Raw genomic sequence first — 19,898 nt, forward strand, 5'->3', positions numbered from 1 at the left:
CACAAGCCTATTAAAATTGGCCTGAGTCACCTTATTGTTGGAAAGAGCCAAGTACATCTAATGCAATTCTTAAGAATGCTCCAAGTCAGTTAACTAAAATTTATTAAGTGCCAGGCGCTGGAAGTTCAAAAAAGGCAAAAGACCAATCCTAGTTCTCAACGATCTCTTAGTCTATAATATGGAAGACAACATGTGAACTACTATAAAACAAATATCTGAATTCAGATCTGACCTCAGATCATTAGATGTGTGACTCTGGGCCAGCCACTTAATCCTGTTTGCCTCAGTTTGCTCATCTGTAAAATGAGCTGGAGAAGGCAGTGGCAAACCATCCCAGTATCTTTGTTAAGAAAACCCCAAGTGGGGTCACTAAAGAATCCGACATGACTGAAAAAAATGATTGATGCAATCTCAGAAGGAAGGCACAAAGAATTCTGTTTCCTTTTCTGCCTCCATGCTAGCTGGGTTACTGTCACTTTTTGGAAGTGAGAGAACAGCAAAACCTGCTTATCAGCTTCCTCCAGCAAAGGTCTAAGCCCAGCCCAGTTCCTGTGGCAAAGAGAAAGGGAGGAGGGAGAGAGAATGTTATCTTGTGGACTAGTTTTTCAAGACTACTAATGAGAGAGATGTCCAATTGCATCAAGGCTAGTTTTAAAGAGGCTTTACTCACCTCTGACCTAATGATGAAGGCAGGTGGGGGGTCAAGGTATGGAGTCCTCAGATTTTGGGCCATCTCCATTGGATACATGGTCTGGAAATAGTGCTCACTGGCATTTATTTAGTGCTTTGGGAAATTGCACATGAGCTAGGTTAAAGGACTAAGGATTATAGAGCAGGTGGGCTTGGAACATTTCAGCCTCCTGACTGAAAGAACAGCAAGCAATTCTGTTTGATTTAAAGGTATAGGACTTGGAGGGAGAGTCGGTCAACAATGAGCATTTCTTAAGCACTAAATGTTAACTGGAATTAGTGAATTTTTACACAGCAGGTATCAGAGTTTAGAGCCCACCCCCTTTCAAGAATACAGATTTAGGTTTAATGAAATTATTTTAAAAAGCTTTCAAACAATTCTAAGTAAAAAGAACTGGCTCTGGATGGAAAGATTCCTTCACTAAAGTTTTCAAACAATACCTGTGCAAGTATATTGCAGAAAAGCTTTCTTGTTCAGAGGATTAGATGGCTTCTGGAAGGCTGAGAATGTGTAGTATTTACAGAGAAGCCGGTTTTAGCTCAATATAATGGGAATCATACAACTAGTACGTGTCAGGAGCAATGACTGAAACAAGTATTCCCGACCCCTGGAGCAGCACAATATCTATTGTGCCTCCAGAATTCTGGTCTCAGTCCTCTAAGCTGTTCCAGCTTGCCTTGATGTCTAGTCAAAAGCCAATTCTGTAACCACTTTGAAACAAACCTAGGTCTCTGATTTCTGTACTGCCATGGTTGGCTCCCAGCAGGAGTACTGGGGTTAGATAAAGTGAGAGATTAACCCCACCACCACCACAGCTGCTTAATTCCCAAGGGAAATCCAAGCTTCTCTTGTTGTCTCCCCTTCTACCTCCCATGGCCTCTGAATGAAGGAGGCTGGAGGAATTATCAGTCATTTCAGTGCTCATTGTGACCCCACTTTGGATTTTCCCCGGCAAAGATACTGGAACGGTTTGCCATTTTCTTCTCTAGCTCATTTTATAGATGAGGAAGCTGAGGCAAACAGGGTTAAGTGACTTGCCCAGAGTCACACAGCTAGTATCCGAGGCCACATGAAGAAGGAGGGCCCATATCCCTGAGCTGAGGGGCAAGCTGTGCTTATGGTCTTCAGGGTCAGTTCGAATGCCTTGGCCTTGGTCTGCTAGCAGATAATACCAGGTAATGCAGATTCTGTTGTTAAGCAAGGGACCAACCATGCTAACAGAGACTTTTATCTTCATTATCCCCATTCACCCTTGGGACTCTGTTAGGGATGGTGGGGGAGACTGGGGCTGGCGGTAACAGACTCCAGGCAGTTCAGACTAGAGTGTAAGGGTGGTGACAGGAAAAGGCTCATCTCTAAAAGTGGCCATTGAAGCTAAATCTTGAAGGAAGCCAGGGATTCCAAAAGGCAGAAGTGAGGAGAGAGAACATCCCGAGTAGGGGGTACAGCCAGAGCAAAGGCTTGGAACTGGGACATGGGCCTCAGGAGTGAAGAACAGCAAACAGGCCTGGGACCCCAGAGTGCCAGGAGATGAGTAATGTGTAAGAAAATCAACCATTTTCTCCTTTCTTCAAGCTTTCCTTAACCCAGGCCCCATACAGGCCGATCGCAATGTCTGGGGTCTCACAGCAATCATTTTAACTACAGACATTCGTGCTCTGGCTGCTTCTCTATAATAGCCACATGGCTTTTTCCAAAACAGATGGCCTCAAATTCCTTTCAACTCAAAATCTATTATTTAATAGGAACTGGGGAAGATCAAACTTTTTGTTTGGATTAGCCTGAAGGTACCTCTCCATTAGAATTTTAAAAAAACATTTTGATATCTTTTGTTGTTATAATACCTAAATTACCCCCTGTATACTTCCCTCTGTGCTCTCTCAGAAAGCCTTCCCACAAAACAATTCTTAAAAAGAAAAGTGCTTTAAAAAATAAGCAAAATTGATCTAGGAATCTCCAAACTCTCAGTAGGCACAGTGAAAGCCATGATCATTGGCAGGGCCTGCTTTGGTTCACTAAGCAATGAACCCAATGGAGGGGCTTTCCCCAGGTGATCTACCTGAGAGTTACAAGCCTCCCTGAGAGGAATTCACTTGAGTAAAACAGTTGTTTGGATATCCTGGAAGTGCTTGAAGGAAATTGGGTTCTTGGGGGAATATGACCCATTTCATATCCCAGAGGTTTCCCAAATAAGACACATATAAAGGCTTTCCTTGTCATAACTAAATGGAAGATGAATGGAGAGCAGCTGCTCCATGCTGTTTGTATTCAGTTTGAATTGATTAGTGTCCATTAATCAGATTTGCCTTATAGGCTGAGCGGGATAAAGAAAACCAAGCCAGTGTGTCACTGATTGGTACACGATGGCTAAATCCATAAACACTCATGGATGGAACCATTGTCCAGCATTCTAGTGTTATAGGGATAAAAATCAAGCCATCTATGAAACACTGGAGGACTTTCACTGTCAGGGAAAGGGGAGTGAATAAGGAACCTGTACAGCTTGTCAAAGCAGCCAGAGAAGGAGAACAGAACTTTTGAGTTGGAAGATGCTTTAAAGATGGCTTTTCCCCCTCCTTCTCTACATAAGGAAACTGAGGCCCAAAGTAGGAAGTCCACTACTTGTTAATGATATCCTCAAACCCCAGGCAAAAGTGGTAATAGAACATAAGATCAGAAGGCCCAGGGAATGGAAGGCAGTAGTAGAGACAACCCTTTGAAAGTGGTAAAAATCTCATGGGATCCTGATAATATTTGTAGAATGCCAAAACCTGGAAGCACTGTCTGAGTGGGATCAGGAGGTTCAGACAGCTGGAGCAGAAGCCTCCAGCCCGTAATAGGCTCCAGACCAGGGATGAGAAAGAAAGGAGGTGATTGTGGCTGATGTGGCAAAGTCTAGTCAGGGGTATGCTGGCAAAGGTTTATAAGCTGGCTCTCCCCAAAGTTCCACATTCTTCTAAATTTAGCATACATTTTTACTACTTTTCCTCATCTTTTCCTGAAGTTTAGACTACCAACAAACAGTAAATCAAGACCTGATTTGTAGCATTTGCTGATTTCTGAGGTATAAATGTTCACACTGAAAACTTAACAAGTATCTTTGGAGTGCTGGTTCCATTGGCTCCAGCCTACCCCTGGACTGCCAATATTAAGAATGATTATAACTGCAATATATGTTTTAAGATAACAAGTAGCCAACAGTCTAATGGGACTAAGAGGCCATGGTTCTTCCCTTCCTACCCCTCACATCTCCTGCACAAGGTGTCTGCAGATTGCCCCTCTCTCTCATCCTGCCAATGCAGAACTGGGGAAACTAAGGCACTATATGGAAAGTTTAGTGTAGACCCTCTCCACTACCAGGATGGTGTTTGACCCCTTCCCAGCCACTGGTGGATCAGGAGTATCATCTTTGGAAAGAGAATAGCATGGGTTGTGTCTTTTCAGGGTGGGCATGTGACTCTCCAAGGCAGGGTGGAAAGAATACAATCTTGGGAATCAGCCTGTGACCTGTAAGGTAGGTTGGAAGCAGACTAAGGAGAGGGTCCAATACCTGGCTGAGGATGGCTCTTAGTTGGATGGGATCCTGAAGCTAATGGGATACATCCATGATTAGCAGGTGTTGGGTCTGTATAGAAAGTCCCTGATTACTGGATACCATACATGGGGTAGAGTGTGCTGGATGAGACTAGGGGCTCCAGGAGGCATTGGCTTTGGGGAGTACCTGTGAGTGTGTTTGTGTGTGTGTGTGTGTGTGTGTGTGTGTGTGTGTGTGTGTGTGTGTAGGGGGTGAGAGAGCTTCTAAATTGATGAGATCCCCATTTCCTTTGGTTGTTTTATAACAGAGCAGCTGATGGCAGCTCTGACCCTTCCCACATAAAAGGGAACATTTTATCCAGCTTGACCTATCTATTGGTCATCACACATGTGCAAAAAGCTTTATTTATTTCAGATTCTGAGGACATTTGAAAAGCTTCATTCTGCCCCTCCCTTGCCTTCCAACTCACCACCCCCTCATAAATCCTTTACCCTTCCAGACAAAGAACCTGGTGGGTGGGGCAGCTGACTCTGGAGCTGATTGAGGAGTCAGTCTGGAGGATGGATTGATTCAAGGGGCGGTGGTTTGGTCCCTTCCCAGCTGCTCAAATAATGAGCAAGTTGGAGAGGTGGCCATGCTGTCTCTTTCAGCACTTTCCAGCAGCCTTCTCTCCTAGCTAAGATCCTGAAAGTGCCTGAGAGGAGCTTTTTCTTAGGTAGATTCCCAGTGGTAATATCAGTAGTGCTGAACCAATTGTGTCTGCCCAGATCAGAACCTCATGTTAACTTGTTAAGTTGGCCCTCCATCATTTTGTTTATGATTGTTCCTCAGCTAAAATGGAGGAGAATCTAACTATTCTCTAAGCACTCAGCTGAGCCTCCCTCCAGGACTTCCGTAGTTTGAACTTTAACTTGAAGGGAACGATCTGATATACCACCCCAAATTCCCCCTCTAAGGAGGGTAGTTCTCCATCATCAGGTACTTCCAGGTCAAATCTTTGGAGGATCCAGGACAGAAAGAGAAACAACTCTGCTCGAGCCAAGAACTCCCCAATACAGACTCGAGGTCCACATCCAAAAGGAAAATAGCTGGCAGTTGGCATGATGAGCTGCTCCTTATTCTTGTCCAGGAATCGTTCTGCGGAACAATCAGTGAGTGGGTCAGCAAGAGGAAACAATTTCCCTCTGGAAATAAAACATTATGCCAGATGCCTTAAAAGCAGACTACATTTGAGGAATTCCTGGTTGGAAGAGGGAAATATAACCCTTGGATAGCCCTTGGACTAGGGGAGTGACACATTCTCAACCTCAAGGAAGAGGAATATGGAAAAATAGGTTGCTTCTTACCTCCCAGGAATTTGGGTTTGATGTCCTACGGGTTCAAGAAGCCCCTTGTATGGAGACCTTTGCTCTTAGCACAATGTCTAGCATACAGAAGATTCTTCTTTTTAATTTTTTAATTTATTTTTTATTGAAGTTTTTTTATTTTGAAAACATATGTAAGGATAATTTTTTTATATTGACCCTTGAAAAACCTTGTGTTCTCATTTTTCCCTCTCTTCCCTGAACCCCCTCTCCTAGATGACATATAATCTATGTTAAACATGGTAAAAATATATGTTAAATTCAATATAGGCATATCTATTTCTACAATTATCTTGCTGCACAAGAAAAATCAGATCAAAAAGAAAAAAATGAGAAAAAAAAAAAAATTCAAGCAAACCACAATAAAAAGAGTGAAAAGGCTAGGTTGTGGTTTATCCTCAGTTCCCATACTCCAGATTTGAACTCAGGTCCTCCACACGGAAGATTCTTAATAAATTACTTGATAATTAACATGACTTACTCACCTGGCTTAAACTTTTCTGGCTCATCCCATTCTGTAGGGTCATGGTGGATAGACCATAGATTGATGTAGATCCTGGTGCCTTTAGGGATGGTATATTCTCCAATGCTTTGAAGAGAAGATATATCTTTTTACATGGTACTGTCCCTTCTTTTTTCCCTTCTTTCCCATGCTTAGTTTAGAGCTCTCTGCATACTGTGAATGTCTATTTTTAAACTAAAACTGACCTTTCCAATATCACTAATGACTTTCTAATAAAAACCAAATAGCCAGATTTAGTGTTCCCTTCTCTGGCCTCCCCCTTCTCAATCTCTGCAACACTGGATACTGCTGACCTGACTTCTTTCTTAATATCCCATCTTCCCTTAGATTCTATGACTGTATGCCTATGATTCTCACCTCCTTCTGACAGCTTCCTCTCTATTTTCTTTCATTTCTCTTCAATAACCATCATCTTTTAAATGTAGGTATCCCATCAGCCTCTGTCTTAGACTCTCCTTTTCTCTCTATAGTTATTCTTTCCAACCTTGTAATTTTCTCCATCATCATTTTGATATATCACAGGTTGGCATAAGAAATTAAATGAATACTAAACAGCTATCTACTTAAATAAATAAATATCTTAATTTTTAAACAAAATTAAATGGGAACTTTTGAGGAATTTTACAGAAGCCACAGAAGGTAAGGCCAGCAGACCACATAGAAAAAGTTTAGAAATTCAGAAATGCATAAAATACATACAGCATTGTATAGGATCAACCCAAATTTTACAAGGTATTGTAAACACCTCATACAAGAAAAAGAAAAAATGCAGATTTCTTCTTTAGTATGGAGGGTCAAAAATATTTACTCAGATTTTTCAGATCATGGGATGTCACATCCATACTCCTGAGAGATGGAAGGGAAAACTATATTTTGTCCTTTAGTGCATTCATCTGCTCTCAGTTTCAGTTATCAATTACATTGATGGTCCCCAGATCCATAGCTTTAGCTCCAATCTCTTTTCCCAATTCATACCTACTTTCCCATCTGCCTCCTGGACATCTCCACTCTTAGCAATTCACTTGAATCCCTTTTCTGTACTACAGAATGATGGGTGTCCAGATCCCCTATTATATCCTTCTTCTTCTTCCTTCTTTTCCTCCTCTACCCCTCCTACTTCTACTACAATCCTATTATTACTACATACCCCTATTAGTTAAAAAAAATGTTGCATGGTGATGATGGGGGATTTTCCCAGTGGCACCTTTGAGGTTATTGTGGTTAGATGTTAGATTAACTGCTCTCAAGGGCTGATTGGCCAGCTCAGAAGAGGGGAGATTGGAACTTGCACAACTGAGAGCAGAGGACTGATATGAGTGAAGGGTAGTTTTGGTAGTTTTGGAGACAAGACTTAGAACTGACTGTCTTGGGCTGGGTGGAATATAACCCATCTTCCCTCTCTCTACTTGGCTGATCCTTTAGGGTCAAGCTATACCTCCTTTGAGGGCATGTCACATCTCTCACTTTGGAGACCATTGACCTGGAAAATAACATTCATGCTCTTCAGTGGTATTCAAAGGGCTCCATGATCTGCCCCCAGCCCACTTTTCAGCCTTATCCCACCAGATTGCCTTTCGCTTACTCTTGTTTCTTTCAGTTCTTTCAGAATTCATTTTGTCTTTTCCTACCTTCATATATTTCTCGAAGTTTTCTTATGCTTATAATACAATCTAACCTCACTCGCCTTTTGCAATAATGCTTCCCATCTTTCAAGGCCTAACTCAATTATCATTTCTTCCATGAAGCCTTCCTTGCTCTGTACAGCCAGAAGTGATTTCCTCCCACTGAGTCTTAATAGTATTAAGTCTATATTTTGCCTATGCATTTATCACAGTCTGAATGGTATCACAGTCAAATGTGTCCCTTGCCTTATCTCCCTTATTAAATCACAAACTTTCTGAAGTCAAGGATTATTTCTTACCTGTCCTTGTACTCCTCAGAACTTAGCACAAGCTTCTGAACCGGGTATGCCTAATAAATATTTGGTGAATTCATTTGGAGGAGTGGCTTAATCCCTTTCTTCACTGGGACTTATTTCTCCCTTTTCCTTTATCTTTTCTTTGACTAGGTTCAGCCCCTTCTCAGACCAAAACAAACATCTTTGGGACTTGACATACTCCACTTGTAAAGTAGGGAACGTTAGACTGACTATATCTATGTTTTTGGAAAATGTCTTTTATTTTGGAGTCACGGGGCTTTGTAAAGATTTTTCCTAGCCTGTGAACTTGATATGGGAAGGAGAATGTATGTCTATATGAAGGCATATACATGAGTATCTATTTCTTTTATATATATATATATATATATATATATATATATATATGTGTGTGTGTGTGTTAATTGATGGGTAGACCGTTGGATGAATTGAGAAAGGGGTGGATTAGTTAATGAGTTGATTGATTGGTGAGTGATTTGGAATATTGGTGGTATGTATTTTAGTAAGTGGATAAGGGAATTGAACATACCTGCTGTCAGCACATGCCATGTGAGGGATGAGCAAGGGAGCCACTGGCCGTATGCGGAGTATTTCACGTATTGTGGACTCCAGGTAAAGAAGTTGATTCCTGTCACTGAGTACAGGTGTTCGGCTAAAGCCAATTTTCTGGTCAATTTCCTTCTGGATCTTCTCCTTTACCTGGGAACCATATGGAGGTTTATAGATGATGGGACTTTTAAGCTCAGGAAGCTGAATCTTGATGTAGGGCTGTATCCTTGTGAGATGGGTGGAATTATGTCAATGGAGTGTATGCCCATGGATTACAAACTCTCAAGTTCCAGGGCAAACAGTAGGGACATGAGCACTTGGACATGGGTCCTAGGGGGTGTAGCTCTCTGGGATCTCTGGTCAGTGCTTGGAGAAGCTTGTGTTTAGATGTCTGCTCAACAGTTGGGTCCAGGTGGGATAACACAAGCAGCCCTAGTGCTGGCGTCATTTGTCACTGGCCAGAGCCACTGCATACTGTGGACATGTCAGGAGAGCTGGAGGTAGGCAACATTTTCCTGAACTCTTTCTGGGGGCCCTGGTCTGAGCATTAAGGAATGCTGAATGATAGTCTCACCTGAGGATAGTGCAGCAGGTAGGCAATGCACCACTTGACAACACTACTGGTAGTCTCCACACCAGCTCCAAAAATGTCACCCACTGTCATCAGGATGTGCTCATCTGTGATCTCTAGCTCCTGGGTCACTTGGCCATTGTGGTTCACCTTGGCTTTCAGTAGCGTATCCAGGAGGTTGTTGACAGAATCTATGTTGAATTTCTCCTGAGAAGATGGGAGTGGGAAATGGATCTACCTTCTCCAGAACCCAGAACCCCTTCCCCTCTCCCTCTTTTTCTCCTCTTAGCTCCCACCCCACCCCAAAATCCAGGTCTGAGAACCCGTGTCCAGGAGCAGGAATACAGCCAAGGTTTTCTGGCATTGTCTTCAATGGATACAGAGAATGGGGGTTCTTAACAGCAGCTCCCCCCTTCTTCCAACCCCTCCAAGCTTGCACTGTTCTGTCATGTACCTTTTGAATTTTAAGTTTTTTCTCCAGTAGCTTATTCCGTAACATGACGCTCTCCTTCAACTGTGTCAATTCTTTGTTGGGGAACAGCTAGAAAGGTGGGAGGGATGGAAGGGTTGGTCTTTAAGGCAGACCCACTCTCTGCTCCCAACTCTAATCTCCCCCACTTCACTTCACACCCTCCGCCCCAGACTGGGCCCTTGACTCTGTTCCTGATATGCTATCTCTCCAGGGAATCTCACCCTCTGGATTCCCTCTTTATTGGACACATCCCGCCACCATACTGGAGAAGTCACATAACCCTTGAGGGCCCATTAGGTGGGAAGGGGCTACCGAGCCGCTTCCCACCTCTAGTCAATCACAAGTGTGTGGATTCTTTTTAGAATCTGTTCCGTGTAAAACCTTGTCCTTGGCAACAATTGGGGGAGATGGATTGAGGGGAGGAGCAGAAGAAGTCAGTAGTCCCTGCTATGGAGGGGCTCATGGCTCAGTTAGGCAAAGAACTCCTAAGCAACGAAATGGTCTCTAATTCAGGGCTGGGCTCATCGTTCCACAGGAAGCGGGGATCAGTGGGGACTTCAGTCATGGAAGCTTTCCTGGAGGCGGCGGACTCAAGTCCGGCCTTTGCCAAAGCGCTGGGAAAGCTGGCGAGGAGGAGGCTGGCGCCTTGGCCACAATGTTCTCAGGGGCTGGGCGGTGGGCCAGGCAGAGGGAGGCTTTTTCTGCCGCAGTGAGACCCCAGGGCTCTCACCTGAGCCCAGGGAAAGATGTCAACCAGGCTGTCCTTGGCCAGATTTTTGATGATGGTGTCGCTGAAGTTCATCATGACCTCGATGTCTTTGTCGTCCTGCTTCCAGGAGCTGCTGAAGCAAAACTGGCAGATGACATTGGCGGAAGCCAGGAAGAAATCCATAGCTGGGTCCATGGCCTGGCCTTGCGTGGCGGCCAGGGACTTACAGAGCGAAGTGGCCTCTTGGCAGACTGGGGAGACGAGGAAAAGAAAGGCCGGCTAAGGCAGACCCCCCCGCCCGCCCCCCAACTACCTCACACGCGTCCGTCAGCTTGGGGGCGGCCACCAGGTGGCAGCAGCAGCCTGGGAGCGTTTCTTTCCCCCTCCCGGGGGCTGCGGCCCCCTCCGAGCCCCGGCCCCCCCCCCCCATTAGCAGCCCCCCGCTGCCGGCACTCACTGATCTTCTCAAAGTTCTGGGAGCGATCCTTAAACAAGGAGAAGGTGGACTGCACCAGCTTCCGATACATTCGCCACTGGGGGCCGTACTGGCTGAAGGCGATGCCCTTGCCCGAGCCGCTCAGGATGTCTGTGGTTACCTTAGGAGTCAGGGCAGGCTGGATGTAGGGGCGCCGCTCTCTTCCCTTCAGATCCCCCCGCCCTTCCCGAGGGAGATGGGCCGCCGGCCCTGGGTTTCCGTCCGGGAGTCGGAGTAGTTAAAGAACTGCGGTGAGCCCAGGGGCGCTGCGTCTTGTCAGCTCCCCCAGTGCTACCGATTTTAGCTTCACGGTCTCTCATCTGCGCCCCCTTCTCTCCTCAACCCTTCCAGTCCCGCCCTGCGCCGGACCGTCATCTCCTACCTGAACCACGCTAATAACTCTCCGCCTGGCTTCTTCTGTTGTCTCCCCTCACTCCCATCCTCCCCCTACTTAGCTGACAAACTCATCAACAACAGAGCAAGCTAAACATATATGTACCGAGTGGTTTAGCATCCAAATTCTTAAAGAAGCCAAGTAAGTGGGGCAGCTAGGTGGCCCAGTGGAGAGAAGAACAGTCTCTGAATCAGGAGGGCCTGAGTTCAAATGTGACTTTAGAGATTAAGCACTTATTAGCTGTGGGACCCTGAGGACTTAAGCCCAGTTGCCTCTCAAAAACAAACAAAGAAGTTAAATGAGTTATAAGAAACAGACAGCAAAACTATATTAATTGGGGACCTCAGCTGTCCCCTCTAGGAACTCAATAAATGTAACCAAGAAAATAAATAAGAAAAACACTAGGGAAGTAAGTAGAATATTCGAATTATAAAGGAAACCAATTATATTGAAATAGTTATCAAAATATTGAATATCAAGTTCACAGACCTCAGGTCAAGAACCTTTGCTCTAAATTCTATCTATCTATCGTGCTGAAACCTCCTCCAGTCATCAGTCCTAAGTGATTTCTTCTTCCTCAGACTGTTGATATTAAGCACAAAACTAATCATTCTGGGTGTGTGTGTGTGTGTGTGTGTGTGTGTGTGTGTGTGACTTGTTCCCCTAAACAAAACTATAAATTTTTTGCAGATAGGAGACACACATTTTCATAGAATCTCAGATCTGAGCATACTCAGCATCAGTATATATATTCTGTGTGTATATAGTGTGTGTATGTGTATATGCATATATATAGTGTGTGTGCATATATATATATATAGTTATATGTAACACTATTAAATATACCTACTAGTTGATTTAAGGTTTATTGGACAAAGCAGTTCTTTCAGGGGAAGCTTTTAGTGAGAACTGCCATAGTTAATTCAGATCTGATTTACATCCTCAAAAAGAAGAAAATTCCCAAAACCAGATTGCATATGATTTCACTACAGGGGCCCGAGAACTGTGCAAGGTCAACTGGTCCCCCCACCTGGAAATACAAGCAGATGGGAGATTACAGGACCCTGACCTATGTTAGGGAAATCCTCCACCCTTCATCCTCTTCTTACTGCATCGAGGGAGAGGATCCAAGTCTGGCCCAGTTCCAGGGAAACCTTCATCGGACGTGTGATAAACATTTCAAAAGTCAAGGTGATGAGGGGGGCCAACTTTAAAAAACCAGCCCGAGGACTGCGGAGCCCCAGCGTGCTTGCCTCTGCTGCCAATATCCAACCAGCCTGACTCCGACCTCCCACACCCTTCCTCTCTAGCCATCCCCAAATCAGGATGTGGTGGTTCCTCATCACCTCCCTGCTGACCCTGCCATGGGCAGGCTGTGGGATTTCTCAGCCTGGGCCTAAGGAACCAGAAAAGAAAGTTTCCCAACATAACCTGGGTCACAGCTTCTATGGGAAGAACTGATGCACACAGGGTAAAGTTACTTGTCCAGAATCACAAGCTACTAAGTATCTTCCAGAAATTTGAACTCGCCAAGCTAAATCTTCCTGACTCCAGACCCTGTGTTCTGTGGTGCTGTCTATATCCTCAAAGATCTGGTACAGACCTTAGAGATGAGGTAGCACCATCCCATGATTCTACAGATGAGAAAACTGAGGCTCATCAAGAGGCAATCACTTGCTAGAGGACACACAAGTAATTAATTATACAGCTTAGTAGCAGAGCTAGGACTCTGGTTGTCAGGAATTCTGCCTCCCAAATTCATCGCTCGATTCTCAATGCTTGAGGGGGACACTTTTTGGGGGAAGATATCTGCCCTTGAAACTATTGGTATTCCCAGGAAGGGAAAGGGTTGAGAGGAGGGTATCCAAATACCCCTTCTTCCCTTTTTCCTAATTCATTTCTGCCTCCCTGTCTTCAATTCCTCCTCTCTATGCTATTTTCTGGCTTTGATGGATGCTAATCTCCATGGAAAAACTCTAAAAGGAGTTTCTACTGGGGTCCTCCAAAACTGAGATAGGGGAGAGAAAGTTGAGCAAGGATAGAGCTGAAAATTAGAGAGAAAGGGAAATTGTCATCTGGAAAAGACTGAGAAAAACTCTGAGAAAGAAAAGAGAATGTGTCAGTCTTTCTGCTCAGATACTAGTTGCCCCCAATTTGCAGACAAGGGAGTTGAAATCCAGAAGGTCCTGCAATTTGACTGATATTGCTCCTTGAGTCACAGACTGAAGGAGAGATAGCAACTCACTCTGTCATGCTACTTCTTTCCCAAGTCCAAAAGAAGAGATGTGTGCCCCCTCTTGCTGCACTGCAGTTCCCACCTCCCCAATCCAACCTGGGCATGGCTCTCCCCAGGGCCCCTCCCCATGGGTTCCCGGCAGTCATCATAATACTTACCATTCGGGGGCGGCTGGCAAAATCCTTGCCTTTCTTGAGAAGCACTTCCTTGGCCAGTGAGAACTGGTTCACTACCACAGAGTACGAAGGCCCCAGCCAAAAGGCATAGATGTGGCCGTACTTCTCTTTAAGCTTGGTGAAGAAGATGTGTGCTTGGTCAGAGGAGTTCAGATAGGGAAGGCTCCCCAGGATGGGCAGATGGGGCAGACAAGTGGGATATTTCTTGCCCAGAGTCCCCAGCTTCTGCCACAAGTAGTATAGCAGGGTCAGCAGGGAGGCGATGAGGAACCACCACATCCTGATTTGGGGATGGCTAGAGAGGAAGGGTGTGGGAGGTCGGAGTCAGGCTGGTTGGATATTGGCAGCAGAGGCAAGCACGCTGGGGCTCCGCAGTCCTCGGGCTGGTTTTTTAAAGTTGGCCCCCCTCATCACCTTGACTTTTGAAATGTTTATCACACGTCCGATGAAGGTTTCCCTGGAACTGGGCCAGACTTGGATCCTCTCCCTCGATGCAGTAAGAGGAGGAGGAAGGGTGGAGGATTTCCCTAACATAGGTCAGGGTCCTGTAATCTCCCACCTGTTTGTATTCCCAGTTGGGGGGACCAGTTGACCTTGCACAGTTCTCGGGCCCCTGTAGTGAAATCATATGCAATCTGGTTTTGGGAATTTTCTTCTTTTTGAGGATATAAATCAGATCTGAATTAACTATGGCAGTTCTCACTAAAAGCTTCCCCTGAAAGAACTGCTTTGTCCAATAAACCTTAAATCAACTAGTAGGTATATTTAATAGTGTTACATATAATTATATATATATGCACACACACTATATATATGCATATACACATACACACACTATATACACACAGAATATACATATATACTGATGCTGAGTATGCTCAGATCTGAGATTCTATGAAAATGTGTGTCTCCTATCTGCAAAAAATTTATAGTTTTGTTTAGGGGAACAAGTCTCACACACACACACACACACAACCAGAATGGTACATATATGTTTAGATTATTTTATTGTTGATGATACCTCTCAGCAAGATATAGTTTCCTTCCTTATCTTTTAAATTTAATTTAATTTTTTCATTTTATTATTACTTTTTAATGTGTGAGTCCATTGAAGTTAAGTGACTCACTCAAGGTCACACAGCTAGTGTCTGGAGGCTGCATTTGAACTCAGGGCCAGTGATGTGTTCACTGTACCATCTAGTTGCTCTCCTTCCTTATCTTTTTAAAGTAGATTATTTTGTTTTTGCTTTCTCTGAGATCAGGACAGCTACCCCTGCTTTTCTTTTCTTTTTTAGCATATATTTTATTTAAAAAACCCAAATTTCCATGTTAGTTATGTCGTGAAAGAAAAATCAGAAAAAACATAAAAATCACACAAAAAAGCAAACATCAACAAAAAAATTGGGAATACTAGGCTTTTGATCCACATTCAGTTTCCATAATTCTTTTTCTGGATGTGGATGGCATTTTCCATCCCAAGAGCAAAATCTATCATAGTTGATTATCACATAATCTTGCTGTTACTGTGTATAGTAATTTTTTGATTCTGTTCACTTAACTCAACATCAGTTCATATAAGTCTTTCTAGTAGTTTGAAATCAGCCAACTCATCATCTCTTATAGAATAATAATTTTCCATTACATTCATATACCATAACTTATTCAACCATTTCTCAATTTAATGGGCATCCCCTTAATTTCCAGTTTATTGCTACTACAAAAAGAACTACTAAAAACATTTTTGCATATGTGACTCTTTTATGATCTTTTTGGGATACAGATCCAGTAGAGACATTGCTTATCCCTGCTATTCTTCCTTCAGCTGGAGTATAATAGATTACACTCTAGTCCCTTACTTTTAATCTATGTGTATTTCTGTGCTTCTTGTAAACAACATATTGTAGGATTCTGGTTTTTAATCTACTCTGCTCTCTACTTCTGTTTTATGGGAGAGTTCATCCCATTCACCTTTCACAATTATGATTACTAATTGCATATTTCTCTTCATCCTATTTTTCCTTCTATTTGCCATCTCTCTGCTTTCACCCTTTCCCTCCTCAACAGTGTTTTGCTTCTATCACTTCCCTTAATCTGATCTTCCTTCTGTCAATCCTTCCTGCTCCTCTTTACTTAATCTCCTCCCTTTCTACTTCTCTGTTGGGTAAGGTAGATTTCTATTTTCCAATAATTGTATATATTATTCCCTCTTTGAGCCAACACTGATAAGAATAAGTTTCAAGTCCATCCTCCCAAGTTCCCTTCACTGTAATGTCTTTCATGCCTCTTCATGTGAAATAATTTACCCCATTCTCTTTCTCTCTTCCTTCTGAACCCAGTGTACTTATCTTTCTCATTCCTTAATTATATTCTATTATGGTCATTCTTTCAAATTCATCTTATACCCATACCCTCTTTCTGTGTTTATTCCTTCTAAGTGTGCTATTATATCTATTATTATAGCACAATAGTACTTCATCACAATTGTATACTGCAAATTGTTAGCCATTCCTCAACTGGTGGGCATCCATCTCAATTTCTAATTTGTTGCTACCACAAAAAGAGCTGCTATAAATATATATGCACATACATATACATCTTTGTATCATATACATAACTATGTAGATATATTTTCTAAAAAGGGAATTTTCTATTTTCATCTCTTTGGGATACAAACCTAGTAGTAGTATTGCTGAGTCAGATAGTATGCAGAATTTTATAGTCCTTTGGGGTAGTTCCCAAATTGTTTACCAGAATGGTTGTACTAGTTTCCAACTCTACCAAGAATGTATTACTGTTTAAATTTTTTCACATTCCCTTCAACATTTGTCATTTTCCTTTTTTGTCATGTTAATCAGTCTAATATATGTGAAGTGGTACCTCAGAGTTGTTTTAATTTGCATTTCTCTAATCAATAGTTATTTAGAACATGTAGAGCAGTTTTTCATGTAATTGTTGACAGCTTTGATTTCTTCTTCTGAAAAACTCTGTTTATAGTCTTTGACCATTTATCAACTAGAGAATGGCTTTTGTTTTTATAAATTTGGCTCAGTTCCTTATATGTTTATTGTTTATTTTTAAATGCACATGATAGTTTTACTATATATTTAAAAAGAACAAGTTGCATATAATAGATTTGTAGTTTCATGCGAAATCATTTTGTTAAAATTATACAATGTTATAGAAATACTTGTTTTGTTCCATAAAATAAAACAAACTCAGAGCAAATCAAATTAGTTGTAAGATATTTCACCTCACATGCCAAATTTTACTAATCATTTAAAGCAAGATAGTTATTTTCTATGTAATAATAAATTATAATAAATAAAATATTTTTCAGTCCTTATTAAGTCATACAAAATGTTTCCAAAGCCATTCATTCATGATTTTCTTTTTTTAGTTTAAACACATTGTGATGTAAAATTCAATTAAAAAATTAAGAAACTATTAAAATTCTGGAGTTTCATACATAAAGTGAATATATAATAAAACTAAAACAAAATTGGCATATGAACCCCTAAGTAGAAAACAAAATCTCTTTTTTTATTAAAGTTTTTTATTTTCAAAACATATGCATAGATAATTTACCCTTGCAAAACGTTGTGTTCCAGTTTTTTCCCTCCCTTTCCACCATCCCTCCCCTAGATGGCAAGTAATCCAATATCTGTTAAATATGTGCAATTCTTTTATACATATTTCCACAATTATGCTGCACAAGAAAAATCAGATCAAAAAAGGGAAAAAAGAAAGAGAAAACAAAATTCAGGCAAACAAAAATAAAAACATAAAAATACTATGCTGTGATCCACACTCAGTTCTCAGAGTCCTCTCTCTGGGTGCAGATGGTTCTCTTCATCACAAGATCATTGGGACTGGCCTTGATTATCTCATTGTTGAAAAGAGCCATGTCCATCAGAATTGATCATCATATAATCTTGTTCTTTTCATTTACAATGTTCTCTCTTGGTTCTACTCACTTCATTAGCATCAATTTATGTTGGTCTCTCCAGGTTTCTCTGAAATCATCCTTTTAATCGCTTCTTATAGAACAATAATATTCCATAACATTCATATGCCATAACTTATTCAGCCATTCTCCGGCATTCACTCAGTTTCCAGTTTCTTGCCACTACAAAAAGGGCAGCTACGAATAAAAAATAAGACCTTTAGCAGAGAAATTGGCTGTAAAATCCCCCCCTTCCTCCCCTCACAGTTTTCTATTTTCCCTCTAATTTTGGCTGCATTAGTTTTATTTGTATAAAAGTTTTTTAATATCATGCAATGAAAATTATTTATTTTATTTCCCATCATCCTCTCTATCTCTTTATCGATAGATCTGATAGATACATTTTCCCATACTCCTCTATTTTGCTTGCAATATCATCCTCTATATCTAAATTGTTTATCCATTTTGATCTTATCTTGGTATGCAGTATAAGATGTTAGTCTATGTCTAATTTCTGCCAAATTGCTTTCCAGTTTTCCCAGCAATTTTTGTCAAATGTTGAGTTTTTACCCCAAAAGTGTAGATCTTTGGGTTAATCAAATATTAGGTAACTACGACTGTTTACTACTCTGTATTGTGTATCTAATTTATTCCACTGATCATTGAGGTAGTCCTTTGATACATTTGTCCTTAATAAATATGTTTGGTACACATTTGTATTTACCTATCTCCATATATATTGAATGCTCCAAGAAAATCTGCTTGAAGGAGAGACAGTTTTACTTTTGTCTTTATACACCACTTTATACACTTTATACACTTAATACAGTGCCTGGCACCTCGTGAGAACTCAATAATGCTTGGAATTGGATAAAGAGAATTGCATAAAGTCTCTGGCTTTATATCAATTTATCAGGAGGCGATAGCCAGTGTAATCATGAGATTATACTTTTGGTCTCAGGAAGGAAATGTATTTTCTTTACTTCCAAGAACAAGGAGATTGTGATTACTCAAGCAGGTTATGGAGTTTATCACTTAAAATGAGGCAGATTACAAACGTGTCATGTTTATTTTAGATCTTGAGTAAAGTCTTTTTTGCTGATTTAGAGTTGGAAGAGACCACAGAGGTCATTGAGCCCTATCCCTGGAGAAACTTACAGGGACTGATGCTGAGTGAAATGAGCAGACTTGTGGACTTGTGATGGAGAGAGGCATCTGCACCCAGAGAGGATTTGGGGAACTGGGTGGATCCAAAACATATTTCCACTCTTTTGTTTTGTTTGCTTCCATTTTATTTTCTTTCTCATTTTTTCTTTTTGATTTGATTGTATAAATATGTATGCATATATTGGATTTAACATTTTTTTAAACATGTTTAACATATAGTTTTTTTCTACATGAAGAGCAATGTGTTAAAAGCACAGAGCATACAAAAAGTTATCAAACTGTGCATACCCTTTGATCCAGCAGTGTTACTACTGGGATTATATCCCAAAGAGATTATAAAGAAGGGAAAGGGACCTGTATGTGCATGAATGTTTGTGGCAGCCCTTTTAAAGTGCTAAAAACTGGAAACTGAATGGATTCCATCAGTTGGAGAATGCTGAATAAATTGTGGTATATGAATATTATGGAATATTACTGTTCTGTAAGAAATAAACAGGATGATTTCAGAAAGGCCTGGGAGAACTTACGGGAACTGTGGGGAAATGGCAGGACCAGGAGTCATTATATACTTCAACAACAATACTAGATATGACCAGTTCTGATGGATCAGGCCATCCTCAGCAATGAGATCACCAAATCATTTCAATGGAGCATAATGAACTAACCAGCTATGCCTAGAGAGAAAGAACTCTGGGGAGATGACTAAAAAACCATTACATTGAATTCCAATCCCTATATCTAGCCCACCTCATTTTGAATTTTTCAAACTAATTGTACAATTTTAAGTCTGATTCTTTTTTGTGAAAATAACTTTTGATATATAACTTATTTGTATCTAATTTATTTTTAATATATTTAACATCACTGGTATCCTGCCATCTAGGGAGGGGGGAAGTGAGGGAAATATTGGAACAAGAGGTTTGGCAATTTTAATGCTGTAAAGTTACCCATGCATATATCCTGTAAAAAAAAAAAAAAAAAAAAAAAAGCACAGAGCATATGGAGAGAAAAGCAGAAGCCATAGAATGAAAGGTCTTTGAGAGTAAAGAATGTTTCATTTTAATTTTTATATCTTTGAGCAGTTAGGGTGAAGTTAAAAAGTTGGGGTTGGGAAGTCAGGAGACCGTTTCCTGACTTCAAATTAATAATTGTGTGAC

General features: G+C 41.4%; 1 protein-coding gene across 2 annotated transcripts; it reads right to left on the minus strand.

Annotated features, from left to right (window-relative positions):
* Positions 1 to 4,598: 4,598 nt before the first annotated feature.
* On the minus strand, positions 4,599 to 14,033 carry LOC100915970 (steroid 17-alpha-hydroxylase/17,20 lyase). 2 transcript variants are annotated; one of them, XM_003755412.3, is made up of 8 exons: positions 13,614 to 14,033; positions 10,808 to 10,946; positions 10,372 to 10,601; positions 9,624 to 9,710; positions 9,173 to 9,376; positions 8,579 to 8,748; positions 6,076 to 6,179; positions 4,599 to 5,363 (listed from the first exon to the last, which is right to left on the minus strand). In XM_003755412.3, the coding sequence occupies exons 1-8, from the start codon at positions 13,908 to 13,910 to the stop codon at positions 5,086 to 5,088; spliced, it is 1,509 nt and encodes a 502-aa protein (XP_003755460.1). In that variant the 5' UTR covers positions 13,911 to 14,033; the 3' UTR covers positions 4,599 to 5,085. The 2 variants fall into 2 exon arrangements, with proteins under 2 accessions (XP_003755460.1, XP_031811625.1); XM_031955765.1 differs by lacking the exon at positions 4,599 to 5,363 and adding an exon at positions 5,384 to 5,649.
* Between the last annotated feature and the right edge of the window lie 5,865 nt (positions 14,034 to 19,898).

The sequence above is a fragment of the Sarcophilus harrisii genome, chromosome 2 (genome assembly GCF_902635505.1).
Source record: "Sarcophilus harrisii chromosome 2, mSarHar1.11, whole genome shotgun sequence".
In the NCBI taxonomy this organism is placed as follows: Eukaryota; Metazoa; Chordata; class Mammalia; order Dasyuromorphia; family Dasyuridae; genus Sarcophilus; species Sarcophilus harrisii.